Source organism: Pseudopipra pipra, chromosome 3 (assembly GCF_036250125.1).
Source record: "Pseudopipra pipra isolate bDixPip1 chromosome 3, bDixPip1.hap1, whole genome shotgun sequence".
Classification (NCBI taxonomy): Eukaryota; Metazoa; Chordata; class Aves; order Passeriformes; family Pipridae; genus Pseudopipra; species Pseudopipra pipra.
Window position 1 is genome coordinate 79,423,662 of NC_087551.1, and position 23,125 is coordinate 79,446,786.

Genomic DNA, 23,125 nt, shown 5'->3' on the forward strand with positions numbered 1-23,125 from the left:
GCCGGCACCATTTGGCCCTGGAGCAGGCAGGGCAGATGTGTGAGTTGAGCAGCACCAGTCACACACAGGTCCTGCCTGGGTCCCACAGTCTCTCACATGCTGACAGCATGTAGGGCTGATGCAGGAGAGTCCCGAGAGCCCGTTTTGGGCTCTGTGCGAGGTGAGGCTGCAGGACGTGACCAAGAAGAGGAGGCTCAGGGGTGACCTTATCACCCTCTACAACTACCTGAAAGGAGGTTGTAGCCAGCTGGGGGTCGGCCTCTTCTCCCAGGCAACCAGCAACAGGACAAGACAACATGGGCCTCAAGATGCACCAGGGTAGGTTTAGGTTAGACATTAGGAAGAATTTCTTCACAGAAAGAGTTATTAGATATTGGAACGGGCTACCCAGGGAGATAAGGGAGTCACGGTTCCTCGAGGTGTTTAAGGAAAGACTAGATGTGGCACTTAGTGCCATGGTCTAGTTGCCATGGTGGTGTTAGGTCACAGGTTGGACTCGATGATCTCAGAGGTCTTTTCCAGCCTAATTGATTCTGAGGAAGGCTGCCTGTAATAGAAACACCAGCTGTCGCCAGGGTGCTGCTGCCTGGCACACCAGGCCACTCGCTCACCTACTCCGGCGCCCCGCACGCGTGAGGCAGCGCCTCCCGTGTGCACCGCTCCCACGGGAGCACAGCCGGGGTGGCCGCGGCGGCGCCCGGCAGGCCCCTGGAGCCCGCGGGTGAGCCCCGCAGCGCCCGGCTCTGCCCGCCAGCGCCCGGTGCCAGCGGCGGGGCCGGGCTTGGGAGCGGCAGCGGGAGAGGGCCCGGGCGGGCGCGGAGGCCCCGGCGGCCCGTGACCGGGCGCGTCAGGTGACGCGGGTCACGCCGCCTCCCCGCCCGCCCCGCCGGCAGCTGCGCCGCGCTCCGCCAGCGCCGTGCGGGGGGAAGGTGGGGAGCGGCGGCGGGCGCGGCGCCAGCGCGGGACCTGCGCCCCCCGCGCCCCGAGCCCGCCCGCAGGCAGAGGGGCCGCGGAGCCCTGCTGGGAGCACGGCCGGCATGAGCCAGGTGCCGAGGAAGCTGCCGGAGGAGGAAGAGGGGGACGAGGAGGAAGAGGAGGAGGAGATCGTGGGCTTGGCGGGCTACGCCGACGGGGCCGAGTCCTTCTCGGACGGCGACGCAGAGAGCGGCGGCGATGAGGCGTGTGAGTGCCGCCCGCGGCGGCTGCAGCGGCCTCGGCACCGGGGGCGGCGGGGAAGAGCCGCCGCGGGGCTGCGGCTGCTCCCGGGGAGCCGGAGGGCAGCACCGGGGCTCGGAGGGGCTGCGGGGTAGCGACCGGCAGCGAGTGGGGGTGTGGGGTGAGGCGGGGCCGGCGCTGAGGTGAGGCCGGAACGGTGGCGGGCGGGACGGGGTCACCGCCGGGAGGTGAGGTTTGTCTGCCCGCGGATGTGGGTCAGGGAGAAGGCGAGGCTCCCCGGGGGGTTTGGGACGCGGTGAGGGGAGCCAGGGATAGCGGTGCGGGGCAGACGAGGAGTGCGGAGGGAGGGCAGGCCCGGGGGTGGGCGGTGAGGGGCCGGGCGGAGCGGGGATGCTGCGGAGGTGACCATGGGAAGGGCCGGAACGGGGACGGGGTGCTCGTGGGGTGCTGCCGTGGGGTCAGGGAGAGCAGGGAGCTCTGAGGTGGGAGCAGGGCAAAGGCTGACAGGTAGCAGGAAGCGTTGGGAAAGAGGGAGGAGGCAAAAGGAGTGCAGGCAAAACGTGTGTGTGTAATCTCTCTTCAATATTCTCCATGTCTGGGGTGGGAGTTATTAGTTATTAGAGGCCACAGCCTGATGATGTGGCCTGAGTGTGCCAAGGAGGTGGGGGGTTGGGTGTCAGGCTATAAAAGGCAGCTGCCACACGCAGCTCTGAGTCTAAGGCTGCTCCGCAGCTGCGAGTGTCACTCCCACACTGGCAGGCTCTGCTAAATGTCTCCTGTCCGTCTGTCTGTGCATGTGGGGACCCACGTTACTCTCTGAGTATCTGTGTCAGTATAGATGGTGATGCTATGAAGGACAGGCTTACCAGGAAAAGTAGTCTCATTCAATAGAAAAAGGAAATGCCAGCTCAGCCTGTTGCGTTCATTCAGAGCCTGAATTCATTCTTCTGAGACATATTTCACAAAGGAGCTTGGAGAACTCTCAGTATCTCAGGATGAAAAAAGAATTGCTTTTTTTATAAGAGCATAATAAAAGGCCACGTGTTTTAAGTCTACTTTGATATTAGCATGCAGAACCCTTCTTGTTAAAGGCTGAGTCCTACAGACTGCCATGGGAGGTGCTGCATTGACTAATATAATTCTGGGGAGGGGAGGAAGGTCAGTGCTTTGAGTATAAGCCTTCATGGTTAAAAGCTGTGGGAATGCTAGAATGTAAGAACTGTAGCTGAGGCTAAATAAAGTCTTACTTGAACCTGCTGAAGAACTGCCTTCATTTTGATGCAAAGCGAATATATTTTAATGTGTTTCTTTAGTGCTGAACTAACAGAGTATTTTCTGTAAAGAAGTAATCCATATTCTGTCCTCAGAGGAATTTGGATATTTTTCAGTAGGAACTTTGTTAGACTTCAAAAAATTTCAATTGCTTCTTCATAGTAACACCAGAATATTGTATGTAGTAGAAACAAGTCTTTACATCCTGAATAGCAGAAGACAGTCCATGTAGAGACATTTTTTACACAGGATTAAAACAAAGTCCATTTTAATAGTCCAGATCCTCTGGCTTTCTGTTTAATTTGGAATTCTCTGGAGAAAGAGGCATAGAGCATCTGAAATGGAAGGGTTGGGATTTGGGTCTGTGTATAGTGAAACACTGGGCTGCAGGGCAAGGGGCTTTCCTTTTCCCAGTTTCTGTCCTCTCTCTGGAGTATCTGTACAGCAAGTAGTCCTAAATTCAGTGTGACAGCCTCTACTTTTCCGAAAAGAAAGAATGGAAGGGGCAGTATAAGAAGAACAGCTTCAATGCATGGCTGTTGAAAGTGAAGCGAGAAGCCAAGCTTTAAAGTAAGATCATAATTCCTTCTTCTAAGCATGAGGAAGATTTCAAAACTTCACATTGGTCATCTCTCACCCCATACTGGATACTTGTCTCTAGCCTGAATGCTGAAACCATGGCTCTTGTCCTTCTCTTATTTTTACTTTACACACAGGGTCATATTCAGAGACCTTAAAGCACTAAAATTTACATAAAGCCTAGTCGTATTTTTTTATAGATGCAATTAAAAAGTATTTAGAAGCGGGAAACCCTCTGCAGAGCATCCAAGGAAGTAGCTTAAGACATACCATTGCAGAGTGCAGCACTTGTGGCAGCATGGAACTAGGTCTTCTGGTTCTGAGTATTTTCTTTAGCCACAGGAATTTCCTTCCACCAGGCATTTCTGCGATGTTTATGAACCTACAGTAGCTGAACAGCCTTCTTCATTGCATATAAGCTTTTGTCTATTAACTCTTTAGGCTCAGGCCATCTGTTAGTGTTGAAGATGTTCATTGTGTGTGTTTTGTAAGGCTGTTGTCTTGACAAAGCTCTAAAGTGCTGCAAATACTGTAGTCACAGTAGTACTGGAAATGCTACAGGATCAATGGCCTTGAAGGTGAGAGTGGAAAGTTTGGGACTGCTAATTCTTCTTTACAAAAAAATGGTTAAAACTTAAAAATAATATAACTGCATTGGTGGGCAGAAAAAATCATTATTAGCTGCAGTACTTCAAAACAAGACTTAGAGGCTTGTTACCTTATGGATGTAACATAAGCTAAATAATTCCTTTTGGCTTAATGTCACTTGAACAGGTAAGCTGTGATGCTTTGTTTGGATGTTTGAAAGCTGGTGAGATCTACAAATATACCTTTGAATGTGACATCCCATCACATATGCCTGGAAAGCACTGATAGTCACCAATTGCAATTGATCTGGAATTCAGGATGGGCTTCAAAAACTATTTTAGTTATCAATATATATCTCTAATAGCATAAAGGAGTTGTTAAAAGTATGCATCTTGGTGAGACAGGTCAGGACTACTGAGGGCAGTTCTCAACTCCTCAGAACTGTGCTTTCTGCGTGTTGCAATGCCTGCAGAATGCACTCCATAAGCAAGGACACAACTGCAATGAACAGAAGTTTTGTAAGGAATTGAACGCTTCTCTGTGGGGAAAGTGCTTTTGGGTTTGTTGAGTTTCATTTGTGAATACTTCAAAGGATACGGCCTCCGACCAACATGGTTTCTGTTTTTTATGGCTGCTTAGAAAAGTTGAAATATGGAGGGCTGTTGATATTCATGTTGATATGAGATTGGCATTTTACAACACTTTTTGCAAAAGTGAATTAAGCAGGAAATGTGTTGTATCTCACAGTAGGGAAAATTATCTTTCCTGTTACAGAATAGAGAAGAGTTTAGTGTTTCTCTTGGGCATATTATGATCTCACTTAGTAACCTAGTCTGGGAAGTTGCAGTGATACATCTGCTGGCATTTCTATGGTAAATTAAAAAAGGAGTTGTCATGTACTCCTGCAGAGGAATGTGGGCAGGCAACGCATCGTCCAATTCCTTTACATATAAGGTAATCTCTTAACTCTCTCTGAGAGGGAAGTGCTATAGAAGCCTTGCTATCTAGTCAGGTTTGGATGATACTCTTTTACATTTCCCTGTCTCTGAACTGGCAGAATTTCAAAAGCTAAATAACAGTCTTACTAGCAGAAGAGCTGGTCTTCATTCTTCTCATAGGTATCTCTGTTAGCACTTGCAACTCTATTTCTTTTAGTATGGTTTTAATAGAAAGCAATTTCTTTCCAGTAAGCATTAAAATCCATGAAAATATAACAGCCTGGAATAATTTAATACAATAATGTAAAACTCTAAGTTATGTAAAATATTTCTTTAGGTATATGTGAGTTTTTAGCCTGTTTCTGAAAGAAAAGGGAGTTTTGTATTTAGCTTTTGGTTGTCTCATCAGTGGTCAGAACCTTCGAAACTACTGTCCAACCAAATATGAATGGACAATGTCTCAAAGATTATTAAATTCCCACAAATCTGATGAAAACCAGCATTCAGAAGAGGGGAAACCTAAATGAAATGTCCTCAGAGGGATGGGCGAGCAGATTTGTGTGTTCTCCGTGGCAGCAGCTGGCAAACCGGTGTACACGTGTACGTGGTTTAGCCAACCAGCATATGTTGAGCTCCAGATCAGCCACAGCATGTCATATCTGTTATTTGGAGGATATGTCATAAGACACACAGGAGGAAGTTGGTGTTATTGTGGTTGGAAGAGGAAGGGGACACAAAGTACAAATCCATAGTAAATTAGACTTTTTAAGTTCTGATGTGTACAGAACAAACAGGAGGTTTCTTAATTTTTTGAAACATGCAATAAAATCTCAACCAGAAGACTCTTCATTATATGCTTTTATAAAGTCCATGTAAAACTTTGAATACATTATTTTCCCTTCTAATGGCCAAATTGCACGATGTGTGGATATATGCATACTAATGAAACTGTCATTATGCATTTGGCAGCTGTGGAAAATCTGTGCATTAAAGGACAGAGTGGGATGGAGGAGACACCATTAAATCTTGTACCTTTGGTTTGCTTTCTTGACACAACAACATAAAATATTGCTACATTGTCCTAGTGAAGATGTTTATTATTTCTCTCCCATCTGGCAGTGTTTCATATGTGATAATTGACAAGACCACAGTAAGTGGTAATACCTGCCAAGGCATTCCTAATGTCTTGAAATGAAAAAGACAGGATCCCACCCATAATGAGCTGAAAACTCCTGTCTGTCACTGGTGAGACTGGCACAACCACTCACAAGCCAGTAGATGGTGCCAGGGGATGTTTTATGCTAACACCTTCAGTTTGAGAAGCCTTAATTCTCTGTAACTCAAGCTCAGGAGGCACAAACAAACCCGGGCAAGGTTCTGTGCTGTCCTGGCAGGTATATTCTGCTCTTGTGTTTCTAAAAGTTGTGAGTGAGGCTTGAGGGACACAAGAAGATGGATGTGGTCACCACCCCTGGGTGCAAAACATGCTCCTAGGCAAAAGATTCCTTCAAGCTTTCCATGTTTTTTTGGCCCATAAGGCTATATAATAAATTGACAGGTTCAAACTGTTGTTGCTGAGGTTTCTTGTTTTGGATTTTCATACTTTGGGAGTAAAGCTGATCACTTAACGTATGCAGGCCATAGGCAGAAATGGTGCATGTGAATAAATGTGTGCCAATTTTCTGCAATTCCAAAATTTATCCCAGCAGAAAAAGAGAAAGAAAGGCAATTAAGTTGTGCTCTGAAGTATGTTGAATAGTCTGTAGTGCGGTGGGTGGGAGGTCTGCCTGACTGCTAATATGTTTAGCTTATTGTGTGATCAGTATTTTAAACCTGACCACTGTGTACTCTGAGCCATACTCTGTGGATTTATCATTGACAACTCAGTTTTTTGCGCTGCTTGTGTTTGACAGTGTGGAGAGAGTATCACAGAGGTGTTTGAAACCCTTTTATATCTAAGGACAGTGCTGTTTTCACCTCAGCACCAAAGGACATTTCAGAGTTACAGACCAACTAAATGCAGCAACTGAGACTACTGTAGCTGTTTTGGTTAGAGATACCTGAAGCTAAAGTTGGTATAGCTGCAGGTATGGATAGCTTTACATTCATGTCCTTACAGATATAACAGTATAGTTTACTCCTGTAACTACCTTTATTCTATATAAGTTATCAGCACCAGAAAAAGTAGTACCGGTTTCAAACTGTTGTAGGTACCACAATGAAATAAGTGTGTTCTCAGGCCTTTGTTTTGCAAATAGGCAGATGATGTGCTCTAATCTTATTTATTGGATAACAAACCTTTACAGATTGTAGCACAAATTTTTCAACAGCAGGTGAAATTCTAAGCACGTTAGAAGAGAACTCCTCATGAGCTCAGTACTGTGTTGTAAGTTCCAACATAGAAGAATTGTGTGCCTGCTGAGTTGTCATCTTCCTGTAACTCCTTGGATGTGTGATTTCATTTATTTATTTATTTATTGGTTGATTGATTTTAGAGGAAGGAAGCCCTCAGGTAGCCTTAGGAAGATTACACAGAGGTATTTAATCGTATGCCTTTCTTCCAGCGGTGTTGTGTGACTATCAGTTGACAAGGGTATTTGTTATCAGATGATACTATTTTAAAGAAGAATATGCATGGGATAGTGTCAATTAGAGGAAATTCAGGTATTTCAGGATATCTCTGTGCGATAACACATTTTTCACATACAAAGGGAGCAACCTCTGTTTTAAAGGTGAGAAGTAGATTTTCTGATAGTATAGCCTGAAGGGCAAATAATTCTAGTTGAAACGCCTGCAGCACTGCTCTCTAAGCTTAAAAATTGGTAACATCTGCATAAATTCAAGTGAAAATATCATGGAAGTAAATGTCAAATGCATGTTTTCTGGCAGTTACTAATTACATTGCTGTAGTATAATACTTTTCTTCTTGTGTGATTTTATTCAGTTTTGGATTTCAATGATCCCTTCAGTACTGAAGTTAAGCCAAGAATCCTGCTCATGGGATTGAGAAGAAGCGGGAAGTCTTCCATTCAGAAAGTTGTCTTTCACAAAATGTCGCCGAATGAGACTCTCTTCTTGGAGAGCACAAACAAGATCTGCAGAGAGGATGTTTCCAACAGCTCCTTTGTCAACTTTCAGATATGGGATTTTCCTGGGCAAATTGACTTCTTTGACCCTACGTTTGATTATGAGATGATTTTCAGAGGCACTGGAGCACTAATATTTGTTATTGATTCTCAGGTAAAAAAGAAAGGGGGGGCTTTAAGCTACTTTTCTCTTTTCTTCCTTTAGCAATAGACAAATGGGTTGGAAAGCATAGATTTTTTCAAAGCAAATAAATAATCTGCATCACAAACATATTAAGTCATTAAAACTTGAAGAGTCACTTGGCTATTTTTAATCTCTCTCTGCAGTATGTTCAGAAATTAACTAATTTGCTCTAACATCTCAAGGTTCTTGTTTAGATTCTTAAGTGCTGACAGCATAAGATTGGTGCACATGCTAGATGTAGGCACAGGCTTCTACTTATAAAAAATAAAAGAATTAGGCTTTTGTTAAGCTGTAGTATTATCTAAAAGTAAGTATCATAAAATGTATTATATCTATTTTAAGATCTTTCCTAAGCTGTAGCTCTTCTTTTTCCTTCATTAGGATGATTATATGGAAGCATTGGCTCGGCTGCATCTTACTGTGACCAGAGCTTATAAAGTGAATCCAGATATCAACTTTGAAATCTTTATCCATAAAGTAGATGGTTTATCTGATGATCACAAGATTGAAACACAGAGAGATATTCACCAGAGGGCAAATGATGACCTTGCAGATGCTGGATTGGAGAAGATTCATCTCAGGTGAGAAAACCTGCTGTGCTGAGAATCCTAAAGAGGAGAGCAGCTTATTTGACAAGTTACCATTTTCTGTTCTCTTGAACTAGCAAGCCTTTGATATACGAAGGAAAGGGATAATCAGAGATACTTTAGCTCAGGTCAAATGCAGTGTCTTATTTCTAATTGCTGTCTTGGAAGGAAAGATGGAGAGATGTGCTTAAAAGCAAATGACAAGTATGCTGGAGTCCTAGCAGTTTCTGCTGCAGCTACTGTTTTGAAATAAGTTACTTGGACAGTGGTAGCAATCAGTAGAGTTCCAGCCAATAGAGTGTATAGGCCACTACATCATTTATGCCTTCTTTGAAACCTCTCTGCCTTTCCAATCACTAGTCCTCACTGCTGCAGCCTGCTTGGAGCCACTTGGGAAGACAGGTCCTGTATCTTTGCCTTATGTCTGCTGATAAAGAGATTATTGTAGCAGAAAAATAGTGGACTTCTGCAGACTGGGAACTAGAGGACATCAAATTGTCATGGCTTCCTTAGCACTTTAAGGCCAAGTACAAACATATTAAAAAGAGAGACCTGCTCCATGAAAATGCTAGCTCTTTAGAGCTCTTAACTACTTGACTGCATCCCTGCATTGATAAATGGGTTCACAACTTTCAAAAAGTAGATCACAACACACATACTCAATAATACTCTTCTGCTTCAATTGGAAAAGTATTTTTTGTAAGAATATCAAGGTGGGACTTGCATCATGAAATTCTACACTCAGGTCTAGTTTTTCAGAGTCTAGGGTTTGGGGTTTTTTTCTGGTATAGAGATGGGAAGTCCTGTGCTTCAATTGTAACGTGACATTTGGTCACAGGGAGTAATTGCATAAGTGTAGGCACTTACTGTTTGACAGTATTTCATTTCACTCATATTATGAAAGGTACATCATGTTCACAGTATGTGGCTAAAAGGAAAATGTGGTGACATTTTTTTCCAGCTTTTATCTGACAAGCATATATGATCATTCTATATTTGAAGCGTTTAGCAAAGTGGTACAGAAACTGATTCCACAGCTCCCAACACTGGAAAACCTGCTTAACATCTTTATTTCAGTAAGTACTTATTATATACTTTGTCTGTAGATCTGGCTATGTCCAACATGCATGTTCAGATACTCTTTTCACTGCCTTCTGAGAGATCATGTGAACTCCCAGAGAAATTATCAGAACTTAGTTAAAATGCACGTACATGCAGCTTGGCCTCACCTCCCTGTCTATTAAACAATGTTGCTGAGCTGCTGCGATATAGTATTTCCTGAATCACATAAAATGGGTACACAGCCATCACTTTTCTGCTCATACATTAATCTGAATATTGTAAAGGTCTGTGCTGCATGCATTTGTTTAAGTTGTACTTAAAATTTGTATGGATAAATTCTTACAGGAACATAATCTAGTCTGACCTCACATGTAGAACTGTCTACAGTGCTTCCTAGAATTAATTCTACTTTGTAGAAGAAGAAAAGTTTCTCATGTCTTGAAATTTTTTAGAGCCCACCACAACTTTCACTGCATAGTTACTCTGAAGGCCAGTTAGGGAGCTTTGTATATTTAGTGGCTTGTTACCACTGCGGAGGCAATGGCTTGCTCCGCTCTTCCTGTATGTCTGATCCTTCCTTTCCTTTGTACTGGTTCTGACACTCACCTATTCCATCATGGAGTCACTATGACACACACTAATGCACTGTTTAATTTAGTTAAAAGCAGATCATGGAGGAGTCAAACATGCTCTTGTTTTGGCACAAGGTACGAGATGGGAACATGTAGCAATGAGCAACAGTGAACACAGTGAGTAGGTTGTGAAAAGGGAAAACTCCTTGTTTTAGTGGCCATTAAATCAGATCACAGTGGCTCCTAAAACTGCACCCTTTCTCACAGTATTCTAATTTTTTGCCTTGCATCTAGCATTAATTTCTCAAGCTGCAATTTCCAAGCAAGGTATTTTATTGTGTCTTTTAGTGATTTTGACATAATGAAATTATTTAATGTCATTCAACAGCCTGTAAGATAAAATTAGACTTCACAGTTTCTCAGTGTAGAGTGTGAAAATGGAGAGAGAAAAAAGTTGGATGTGAAAGGCAGAACTAGGATTAGAGGAAGGTCTTTCCAAAACTTATTCTCTTATTACTAAGCAACAAATTATGCTGTTTCATAATAAATGGTTTGTTACAAAGATCTATTTCTACTAAAATAGCTGGACTGTATACTAGTTATTGTCCAGTCTCAAACTCCACTTAGGACAGAAAAGTAATGAAAGAACGATGACAAGTTTTGGAGAAATTAGATACTGAATATGCTACAGTCTTAATGAGAAAGCTGTCTGAGTGATGGTACTCCTTGTGCCAGAATCACCTCAGTCACTCATATTGTGAGTCAGATCTCTGTACGAGGTCTCCTCACTGTTTGGAGTTGGTGAAGAATTTGTATGAAATCACTACATGAATTGATCACAAGCTGCTTCATGAATGACATGACAGTTGCACATGTGTCTGGAACACCCACTTCCAATCATATCTAGAATATCAGGTATAATTTGTAAGGAAGAACAACTATTTCGAATGAATGGGAAGTCCAGAAAGTGAGAGAAGTGTGCTTTTTTCCCCTGTTTGGTAGGGGAAGGAATCTCAGACTGTTCCTTGGCTCCAGTTTGTGAGTAACCTGGAGCTGGGTGTAGCTGCATCACTGTCCTCATGCTTCCTGTCTGTTTTTACAAGCATCTTCTGTCTGTGGACAGAGAGACTTGGAATGACTATTTGCAACCACAGGAAGACTAAACATCCTTCTCCAGCCTAGAATTAGTTAGCGGGTGCCTCTTTACCTTAGCAACTTATTCACAACAGATCTTGACATGGATTTTGGTCATGCCTTACCTCAGGAAGCCAGTGTGGTGGATATCAGTGTGGGTGTATTCGTGTTCTACTTTCAGTTTTGCAGCAGTATTCATGAGGATGTGCTTTCCTTTATGCCATGGGGACTTCCAACACAAAAAGCTGATGATTACAGAAATAGATCTGTGATCACTCTTAAGTTCACTGCAGGCTTTTGCCTAAATTTATACTACCACAGTGTGTGAGCTTGTATGTTTGAGGAACCATCAGTGTGATAATAGTTCTACATTCTTTAATGTAGCTGCTTTTAAGTCATAAAATAACAATTGGTCTGTACATTCATGTAAATCCTACCTAACATACTTATCAGCTTCATATTGAAGGATGCCTGTTTCTTAATTACCACAGCCTTACTAAGAAATCAAGTTGTGTGACAATGTGAATGTGGATTTTTGTTTTAGGATTGTTTGGTTTGTTTTGAGGGCTATTAAAAAGCATGTTTTCAAAACAAACAATTAATTATTATGGTAAAACCAAAACTATGTACAGTTCTGTTCATTTAATGATTTAAATTTTGTAATCAGTAAATTGAAATGTAGTACTTAAAATTAATTCATGAAATCTGTTTGCTGTAAGGCCTGTTTAAATAACTGTCCAGAATTCATTCCTAACTGTATGTGACTGGAGATATTCTCTTAAGTTCTTTCAAGAATTGCTTTTTAGGACCAAATCTTGGCTTACTCTTCATACTTTCAAGAAAGAAAATGATAGGCCTGTTTACTTAACCTAGGAATTGGAGAAATACAACCAGTTTTACTGAACCCACTCTATTTAAAGAATAGAAACTGCCTTCTACATCATCACACCCAGTATAGTTGAGAAACATGTTTGAATTTCAACTATCTTATGGTTTTTACCTATCCAAAATAAAATCTCATATATTCATTGCAGATTTTTCACAATGACTCTCTTGGTTCAGATTAACCATGGAATACTCTTACATTGATTCAGAGTGCTTGATAGAGCTTCTAGCATGTTGCATGTAGCACATTGCATCTTCTCTGTAAACTGTAGGGTTATGCCAGAGAGAAGTAGTGCTTATTCTGACATTGCTCTCATTGACATCAATGTCAGCCTTTCATTAAGCTGCATAAGGCCACTGTTGGCCTTTTTTTCTCTAATAAGGAACCCACCTGCTCTATCTTATTGTCATTTTCTCTGACTGAGCATTAATGATGTAATGTGTCTTTGAACAGTACTTTTTCCCACCTTTTCCTGATTTTATATAACATGTAATTATTGTTTCTACAATTTTGGTCTTTTTCCTCGAGTTTTTCCTTGAGAATTTCTACGTATTTCAGGAAATACGGAAAGCAGAGACATTACTTTAGTCTCTTAACTATGTGTTAAACAGTTGACTTAGAAAAGAAAGAAGATAAAGGAAAAGTTCTGTAACTACAAAGGAAGCTGAAACTATTAAAACTCGTTAGGGATTTTCAGTGTGGTTTTTGTTAGTTACAAAACTGCTCTGGCAGCAGTCCCAAACCATGTTAAAAAGAGAAGCCCATATATGGAGACAGTTCGGTTTGATGGAGAAACTTGCTGTATAGGTGGATTCCGAAGCATATCTCATAGTTTGAGCTTTAGCACTACTGGGAAATTGCCCTTTTTTTTCATGCTGGGACAGCTGCCCAGGTGTAATCCCTTGATATCAGCAAGCAAGGCTACTGTTTTCAGTTAAGCAGTACACATTTTTTTTTCCAGGAAGCAGAGGCTTATGGCAGTTGACCTTATCTGCACAAAGAGTATGAGCTAGCATTCCTGCTAGCCTCTCAGGGCTGTGAATATGATACATCTCCAGTATGGAGAGAGTCTTAATCAGCTTGGCAGGATGTCAGGAACATAGCTGTCATCACTTTAGCAAGCCTTAGCATTATAAATATGGCTTTAACCACCAATGCTACATGAAAGGTGAATGCACCATCAAAATACTGGTCTTTGTGCTGTGATCCTAAAAGATGTTCTACAGACAGTAGAACAGCTACAGACCCCAATGAGAAAATGTTTTAATTTCCTTGAGAAACTCGTTCCTGAACTTTACTGCCTTCTTTGTGCATCACCTTTTTCTTTCCTTTGTTTCTACCTTCTTACATGTCCAGCTAGAAGAACTTTAAATCATGGCTCTCTTTTTATGTCCATTGCTCCAATCAAAAATCCAAAAGCTTGAAATTGGAAGACTTTTTTCCCCTACCCCTGCATTTTCCAGTGAAAATAAATGTAATCTCTCCAGGTGTGTTCCTGAGAGGGGAAGTTTGGGAGTGTAACTAGGCATTGTCTGCTCAGAGGCAGAAATTTTTGGAAGGTCTGTGAGCATTATGGTTTGCTACAGATATGACAGTGCTGTATGTACAGTTCTTTCAAAATGAGCTTAATTGCAGTTTAACTTCTTTAGCCTAGCTTTTTGTATAATAGGCAAGGGAACAAAAAAAGCTTGGTGTTAATTTGAAGATTTGGCTCCCACTTTATTTTTCTCTTTTCTTCTCTTAAATAGAATTCTGGGATTGAAAAAGCATTTTTATTTGATGTAGTCAGTAAGATCTACATTGCAACGGACAGTACTCCAGTGGATATGCAAACTTATGAGCTCTGCTGTGATATGATAGATGTTGTGATTGACATTTCCTGTATATATGGGTAAGTAAATTGTGAATGTTTTCCATAAAACTGTGTACCTAGAACCTGAATACCCTCAAAATTAGAGTGATGTGGGCATAAACAACAATGTGCAATTTGTCAGGACGGGAGAAGCAGAAAACAAACGGCAGGTTTCTGAGGTACAGTTCCCTTCCCAGCAACAAGCACAGCTCCCTTCTCAGCCTTTTTTATGAACATCATCTTCTTTCTATTCTAATTGTACTTGGAGGAAAGAGTTGGAAGAAACCAACTTAAAATGAAAGGAAACATTATCTTTTTGTTCTTTGACAAAGTCAACAGAAGGATGCATCCTGTTTTAAAATATATGGGGCCATATTTATTTTTGTTTAATAGCTAGTGGCCTCTAATGGCCTCAGAGAGTTGCTTCACTCTTCCTTCAGTTCTCTGTTTGTCCTCTTTTCCCTACTTGACTTTTCTGGTGTTTTTTTTCAATTTCTCCTTCTAATACATGAGCAACTGGAGATCTCCTGGGGTGTCATGTACATTTTCTTGCAAGTTATGTTTTCAGTGGCTTGGCTCTTGGCCAAATGTAATGCCAGCCATTCCAGGGAAAGGCAGGGGCACATTAAGAATTAGTGCATTAAGTTGCATACACTTGGAGGCCCAAGCACAGCATGGTTAGAGTGTGGTAGGCTTTGGTAGCTTTGCATTTGTATCCATTGATAGACTTCCTGCACTCTTGGAGAAAGTACCGGGGAGAGTCATGGTGCAGATGTGCAATAAGCATTAGAACTTCAAAAGAACAACAAATTGTTGAATACCTTTCTAAAATTTCTGATTGTGCATTCTACCGTGTTTCAGAATTTGTAGTAGTCACTTCAGTAACTGTATAGGAACTTGTTTTGCAGAGATATAAAATAAAGGATGCTGATTTTTGTACCGAGAAAGATGCTGCTGTGTAGTTCAAAAGACTGTGCATTTAATAATTATCTGTACAACACCACTTGTGGGCCTCTTTATTCACAATATGTCATGCCACCACTGTCTTTGTTTAGCCATTTAGCATTTATCACCAGAAATCTGCTTGCCCTTTTTTTAGCTACAGACTAAAGACATGATATTACAATTCATTTCTTGTCCTCTATTCCTGGAGCATCTGTGGAACTTGTAATTTTAATATATTATTGAGAGTAATTGTTCTGTGAGGTTGGTAATAACTATCCATTTAACAATATCTGTGTGTGCATTCAGGAATGAGGATAAAATTACAAGGCACAAAAACTAATACAGTGATCATTATGACACATTATCTGTGAAGGGGAAATCTCTTTTCATGATATGATGTTGCAAAAGTCAGCATCTCATGAGCAAAGTCTCCTAATGTCATAAACTATCAATCAGTTGCCACTGCTCAAACAAGGTTTCTGTTTTTGGAATTATCAGTACAGTACACTGTTTCACGTGTTTTTAGATAAGTCATAATATAGTGCATTGATTAAAAAAACCCACCAGCATTATGGCAAATGGTTGGTAACTAACAGAGGAAAAAATAAGGCTTCAGTTCAGGCACTTGGCAATCAAACAATCTGATTCTAACTGCAGGTCTAAGATTTGGTGTGTGATTGGATAAACGATTTAATCTCTTTGTCTTCTTAGTTTACAAAGTGTGTAGTTTGAAGAAGAGTCTCCCTGAAAGGTTAAAATGAAAATTTAATAAATTTTAAGATTATTTGGTGAAAGAACTAATGTAGGACTACTTTTGTTGGCTCATCTGGTGGCTTATCTTTTTATGTTTATTTGTTTGAATATTGCTCCTTAGGCTTAAAGATGATGGCACTGGAACTCCTTATGACAAAGAGTCAATGGCAATCATAAAACTGAACAATACAACTGTCCTTTATTTAAAAGAGGTGACAAAATTCCTCGCTCTTGTTTGTTTTGTCAGAGAAGAAAGCTTTGAGAGAAAAGGTATTTTTCCCTTTTCTAGTAATGCATTGCTTTTCCCTTCTATTAGCAAGTTAATGAATAACTGTGGTTGTTATTAGCTGATAACACTCTCTACCTGTATCATAAATATTAAAGGTAAGTACAGCCTGATAAAGTTTACCTAACATGTTTTAAAGCATGAAGTATTTGTGCTGACATTAAGATGAAATCATAAATGTATTTGACAACTTTCTGATACGAAATCATTTGAAAATTTACATCCAGTGCAGTAAAGCTTCCATCTGCAACAGCAGAATGTTTCAGTTTCTCTTGGCTGACATTGATTTTTACCTGTTGACACCAGCGTACACATTTAGAACAGCTTGTGTGCCATAACCACGGGAAAATTATTGAAACTGGCTGATAGAAAGAAACATGTTCTTGCTTTTCTTATATCTGAAAAGAGGCTTTTGGAAAGTTGCATGTTTTGACCTAGCCAGCTTTCATATTTTGCAGTTAAAGTGTTTAAAATTCCTTGGTTATCTTTCTGACAAGGGACAGGGTGAAAGCTTAGTTAATGATCTGTCTGCTCACTGGCATGATGTTCACTGAGTTAATGGTCTTAGTGAAATGTCCTGAGATCAGAACTCATCAGAAGAACAAGCTGTGATCTGGGCTTGTGTTCCCCATCTTGTGATATTAATTCACTAGTCAGTGTTGGTGTGTTTGTAAATACAGCACTCATACCATGTCTACTGGGCTGCTTGACAGGCCATTGAGCTTTTTATAAAACTTCAGCTCATCAGATGTCTCTTTCATACCCTTACATCTTTTATTACAAATGAATGTGGGATGTGGTCACTTCCCTTCTCTGCTGTAAGCATAAGATGTGTTACTTCCACGTACCTACTAACAACTCTGTTTGCGAAAAGACACCACGTTCAATAAACACCCATTAGGGGTTGTCCAAAACTGCATTAAGTTGTTGTGTCTACATAGTTGGGACACTTCATAGCTTGCACTCTATAACAGTACAGTTCTATTATAACTTTTCACGCCTGTTGACTTCCACATAATACTTGGTCTGGGAGAGGGAAAATAATTCCTGGGAAGAAAAATCACAAAGTGTAATACAGTGGATTTTAACCACTTACAATACCTGTAATATCCTGTTAGGGAAATTGAAGTGAGAAACACTGCAGTATTTGAGTTAAGAAAGCTTATGGCATTAACATTGAATGAGGTTATTGTGGTATTACACACAATTGTAGCACTCAGTAAGTCTTCCGATTGATTACCAATATTGCTTTACAGCTTTTCTGTGGGATCACATTCAGCCCACTCACATGCTAATGTTATCTTACTGTTACATATGTATGTAATCTAACAGCATGTCTATTGTGTTACTTTCAATTACAAAGTAAGATGAAGTATAGATGGCTGAGATTTGGTAGTATTTATATCAAGCATCCATTTCAAAGCCAATGTATTGTCAAAAAATGAAAATTCTTTGATTACTAGATGCTACTTATTTTTATCACAGTTATTCTGTAAAGCAGATTTCCAACATGGCACCATATTTTATGAAAGATTTCAGTTTTTCTTCTAGTGTATTGAGCACTTCTTCAAAGCCTTTTATAAGTTAAAGCTTAATATCTGCCAATGAATTTCTTTTTGTTTTCTCTTAAAATTAATAAGTATATTTAATATTGGACATAGTATCAAGCTATAATGCTAACTGAGTTATTTGCATTTATCAAATGTGCTTTTGCTTAGTGCATTAAAAAATGCCTGGACAGTTCACTGAATATGACCTCCAGAGAGAGTATGGTATTTCACTAAATGTAGAATATGAGCAATTTTTTCATTACCTAATTTGTATGAATGTCTTTATTAATGTGTAAAACATTTCTGTCTCTGTAGGATTAATAGACTACAATTTCCATTGTTTTCGAAAAGCCATACAAGAAGTATTTGAAGTAAGAATGAAAGTAGTAAGATCTCGAAAACATCAAAGCCACATGCAAAAAAATAAAAGACCCACTCCCAACGGGACACCAAGAATGCCACTGTAACCGCGGTTTTCTGGCAATGTGGCAAGCGAAGTTTTTATGAAGTTGATGTGACTTCTGCATCTCATTGCACTGAGTGAAGAGGAAAACAAACGGGACTGATGTATTATATGACTTTTCCCTCAACGTTCAGAAAGCACTGTTTAAATATTTTTATCCAATCAGTTTTTTTCATATAGTGAGCACTTTGAGCAAAACGTTGTGTATATAAACATTGAGGTGAACACTTGTAAGAATTTTCTTAATATATGCTGTAAACCTTTTTCATGCCATATTAAGAAAAAACAGCTGTGACAGAAATACTGGGTACATAATTTGCACTTTTTCATGTTTTCCTTGTGGAGTTGGACTTTGATAAACTTAGTTTTTATGGTGATTTTGATGCATGGTGTCAGGTAAAATGTATGCTGTAGTTTATTTACCTGCTACAATCAAATTGGTTAGTAAACAATTAAGAAAACTTGGTACAATGCCTTTTAAAATTTGTGACAGCTAATACCTAACATTCATACAGATCTAATTTCGTATATTTTTCAATTTGTAAACTGAAGAATAATTTTGAAGTATTACAGCAATAAGCACCTTACCAGGGATCATAACTGGTAGGTAAATACTAGCTTTTATAAAACAGGCTTTTGGCCAAATTTCATCTGGAGTTCTCCATAACACTGGTCATGCCCTCTCTTGGGTCTATTTTTATTATTTACCTCAGCATATGCCACTAAAATACCTTTCTATAAAGACAATTGTTTTGTAAAATGGCTCTATGTTGCACTGGTATTTTTATAAGGCTTCAGAGAAGTGTGTTGTATTTGTAAGTTGAAGTTACATTGCTAAGTTTGTCTTGAGAGCCTACACATGTACAGTTGGCACAGTGAAGACTCTGTATGTATTTCCACCCTGACGTTCTGATGTACTGATAAGAAGTCATAAAGATGTGAGCACTGGGTTCTGATTCCCTCTAACAGGGGTCCATCTGTGACTGAAATCAAGAAGAGACCATTAAAATGAGGACTGGACAATCTATCTGCTGTAGTAATCAGCATACATCACTACTTTTTATTTTAATATTGAATATGGACAGATTTACCACAGGATTGGCCAGGACAGCAGAGCACTCTCAAACATAAAAAGAAGTAACACTTGCTTTCCAAGTTCTTTATCCAGTGTTTTTGTTTAATTAGTGATACAAAATTATAGTTCCTAGTCAGAAGAGCAACTCTTTTCTTTTTCCAGTCCTGCTACAAACCAATTGCATGCACAGTCATGTTGTTGGCGGCTCTTGGGAGTGGGAAGAACTTGACCTGAATGGAGGCAGCTTTCTGTACGCCAGAAACCGGTTACGTGAGATGTACCTTTTTCACAGCTAATCTGCCACCAGCCGAGGTAGCTCTGGAGATGGGGGAAGGTTGAATTTGAAAGTTTTTCTCTTAGCCAAGGTGAGGCATAATGCTGCGTGTCTTTTAGTGAGTTATGAGCCCCCAGAGTTTGCTGGCTTCTGTTGAACAAGGAAGGGTTTAACCTGCGGTAGGCAAGGCTAAGTTGTGGCTTGGATGCACATTCAGAGTTGCTGTATGCTATATGGGCACACCTGGAAGCTCAAGTACCATACTGAATACACGATTTGGGAGAGCCAGTTGGCATGAATGCAAAGGCTCTTCACACAGACATCTGCCAAAAGGGAGACCAAGTAGTTTCCAAACCCTTTATTGCTGCCTGATTCACATGGCTTTGCTTTTTAGGAACAAATTGGCACTATTGAACGTACGTGGAGTTCTTAGGAAAAGATGCTAGTCAATAGCTCCATCAAGACCCACTTGATAAGTAATGCAGTTCTAGGTGCTCAGGAAGGTAAGAAACATTGATAATAGTGAAAAGTACTGGTCCTGGTGCCAGTGTGAAGGATAGTGACAGCAGCTGTAGAGTTCAAATTCCTTTTGGTGCTGTTACCACCTGTCAACTTAGTTGAGCGTAGCTCTTCTGACCAGCCCTTCAGTTAACGTAATGCAAAGCTGTTTTCAGAGTTCACCAAAGCAGTGGTGGGTAAGAGCTACCTTTTGGCAGCTTTCCAGTCCACAGGACTTTCATTGAAGGGCTGCCATAATTTCTGGCCATGCATTTGTCTTTCAGTTTGTTGAGATCTACCACTTGGTCATAGTCTCTGTCCTTCTCCCTTCATTCCTTCAGGTGTAGGTGACTGTGTGGGACTAAGAACACCTACCAGGCGGGGCCAGACTTTTTTTTTCTTTTCTTTTTTTTCTCCTCTGTGTAAACAAAGTATCTCATCATAATGGCTATGGTATGAATCATAACTGAATGTAGCTTCCATATATTTGGTCTGAGTTCTATACAGTCATGCATACCCTTGTATTAGAGATTATCAGCTTATTTAAGAGAGTGAAGTTAGCTCTTATCATCCCTTCTAGAATTTGTAATAGAGTATGTTGCATAATTTAGTGGAGATGATGTTAGCTAATGCATAAAATTTCTAATTGGATATTATCGGAGTAAGGATAATTTTTATCAGATTACTTATGTTTCAAATATAATTATAAAATTGAATGCTAAAAATGCATTAGTTTTACTATTTAACTTTGGTATGTTCAGGTTAGGTAATAACTCACATGTTTCACTTCTGAGTAATTTTCTAATTAGTACCTCAGATTTTCACATTCTAGCTGAACTGATTGAGCACTGAGTGAGGCATGCAAGGTTCTTTTCTTTTTAAGAACATATTATTTTAAAACTCTTGCTTTTTCTTTTAAATTTTATTGAGATTCTAGTTTTTATTTTAAAGGAATGAAATGCCCCATATGCTACAAGACCCACTTCTGACAAGGCAGTGTTGAGATACCTTTTCTAAAATTAGAAACTGTGCAAGAAGTAATTACTTTCCAAATAGTCCAGTATTTCTAAAATACCCGATCCACGAGTCCCAATTTTTTACATATCATTGGAGTTGCCTAGAAATGGTAGGGACCATTACTGAGCTAACCATGTCTCTTTAAAAACACTTTTTTTTTACAATAAACGCAGACCAATTTAGTATCCCTCAGACATTTTAAAATCAAGAGCTGAATAACTATAAAACTTTGGTTCAAACAACTTGTTATAATCGAGGAAATCTCTATAAGTAATTTAAGAGGCAGCAGCCTAGAGTATGTAATGTATTCTGTGAAGAGTTAAAATGCATCCTTGAGCATGCACTGGAATGTGGCTATTTAAAATGTTAAAGTGCTGGAATGTGTTTTTAAAAATCAGTGATTACAGATGTGCTGTGCATTATCATGGAAGTGTAATTGACAGGAAGAAACTACTCTGATAAAACATAATTCAAATTGATCATTTGAGATCTCATGTTTTGTGATAGAACAATTTTTTTTTTCATTAAAACAAAGATTCTGGGTTTTCTTGAATGTGAAATTGCACTCCTGATAGTTTTATACTAAGGGAGTTCATTCTTTGAAAGCAGTGCAGTGATTTTTAAAAGAAAATTTAAAGAACCTATCAACTCCCTCCATTTTTATATGCATCATCAGATTAAGTTGAAGAATTAAAGAAAACGACCCTAAACATTGTATACAGTAGTGACTGTTTGCTTTAACGACATATTTACTGTCCCTGTCATTGGCAGTATTCATTGTGGAGTATTTTTTTCTTAAATTGAACATGGAGGTTTTTCCATTTTTGTACTGAATGATGTGCAAGGCATTTCTACATCATGCTGTTGCTTTATCTCTGTCCTTTTCGGTGGGCAGATTATTAACACCAAAATTTATTATTTAGATTCTAAATATTTATCAATAGCCACATGTGAATTGATTCCATTACAGATAAACACATCAGTTTCACCTGTTTCAGCTGTGTGGAAAATGAGAAATAAACTTGGTTGGGAAGTTTTTTTGGGCTCCTCTGATACGGTGGCATATGGTTGACATCCCACTTGACTGCTCACTGTATTAATATTTGCACATTAGCTCATGCACATATCTTCAAATAGCTACATTTTAAAAAGACTCTAGCAGACTGTTTATTTTAATTTGTTTTCTCCCTAATACTTTCTGTGTTACCTTTCTCAGTTTGCTACCTCTGTATTTCATGTTTCATCATAAAACAGGTCTGATACCCTGTCTCCTTGGTTCCTGCCAGCCTACTGTCTTTGGCTAATACACATTATGAACTACAGGTGAGGTCTTGAGCAAAAAGCCACTGAAAAAATATCGAGTAGAAAAATATCTAAACCATATAAAATCCATTACATCCTATTAACATCCTTAAAAAGGTTCAGTTTATCTCTGTATTCCTGGTATGTATGCACACCATAAAATACATGTTCGTATTCAAGTTACAGTTTATACTGGCAATCAGATTTTAAACATTTATTAATCATCTCCATAACATATTTTAAAATAAAAGATTAATATAGATAAATATGCCAAGGAAAAAAATCTAGTGCAGCAGTCTATCACAATGTCTCTTGGACTAAACTAACATATTTTTGATAGGGTAAGAGATTTTCATGAGACTAGTAAGAGGAGATACTCCACTGAATTATTTTCCTTAATAATACCTGGACCTGCTACAAGAAGGAAGGATTATTTATTTCAGAATTGCTGAATACTAGGGAAAAAAAAAAGAAAACACTATACTGATGTCCTTTCTTAAAAAAAAAAAAAAAAAACCAAGCCAACAACTAAACATGCATTAGCCTAAATTGAGAAGGGTTGGGATTAAACACCTTATAGATGAGTGCAAATGTGAGAGACAAGAAAAAAGTAGAGAGTCACTTAGTGTGTAGGCCAGAACATTTCAATGTATTCAAGCTGCCTTTCACAAAATGTAGACCAAGGAAAGACAATGGGCTTATCATAACTGGATGGAACCATGTGGAGGTGGTCTGGGTGAGCTCGGTTCCACCTATGGCCCTCAAAGGCCCATGTAGTAGTGTCCTGGCAGGGAGTCACAGGACAGCATCAAAGCTACCTTTGCTATTTAGCAAGATTTACCCTTGGTATAGGTTTTAATCTCTGCTCAGTGCAAAAAGCCACTCTGAACTGTGCTGAACTAAAGGGTAGTGTTGGTACAAATACAAGTATAAACCACATGAACACATTCACACTCGAAAGTGGAAATTAATTCTAAAGCAAGAGAGCAGCAATGTTCCAGAGCCTCTGCTCAGTGCAAGGAGAGCGAACAGCCTATGTCCAAGTG

General features: G+C 39.8%; 1 protein-coding gene across 1 annotated transcript; it reads left to right on the forward strand.

The window, feature by feature from the left end:
* Positions 1–909: 909 nt before the first annotated feature.
* Positions 910–21,256, forward strand: RRAGD (Ras related GTP binding D). The gene is made up of 7 exons (XM_064649989.1): positions 910–1,182; positions 7,498–7,793; positions 8,205–8,404; positions 9,372–9,486; positions 13,813–13,955; positions 15,736–15,884; positions 17,766–21,256. The coding sequence occupies exons 1-7, from the start codon at positions 1,038–1,040 to the stop codon at positions 17,915–17,917; spliced, it is 1,200 nt and encodes a 399-aa protein (XP_064506059.1). The 5' UTR covers positions 910–1,037; the 3' UTR covers positions 17,918–21,256.
* Positions 21,257–23,125: the final 1,869 nt, after the last annotated feature.

What these genes read in the sequence shown, in the direction of transcription:
- RRAGD (XM_064649989.1), top strand. Translation starts at nt 1,038, where the DNA reads ATGAGCCAGGTGCCGAGGAAGCTGCCGGAGGAGGAAGAGGGGGACGAG. An exon ending in GAGCGGCGGCGATGAGGCGT is followed by an intron (nt 1,183 to 7,497) that starts GTGAGTGCCGCC and finishes GATTTTATTCAG; the next exon opens with TTTTGGATTTCAATGATCCC. An exon ending in TGCTTAACATCTTTATTTCA is followed by an intron (nt 9,487 to 13,812) that starts GTAAGTACTTAT and finishes TCTCTTAAATAG; the next exon opens with AATTCTGGGATTGAAAAAGC.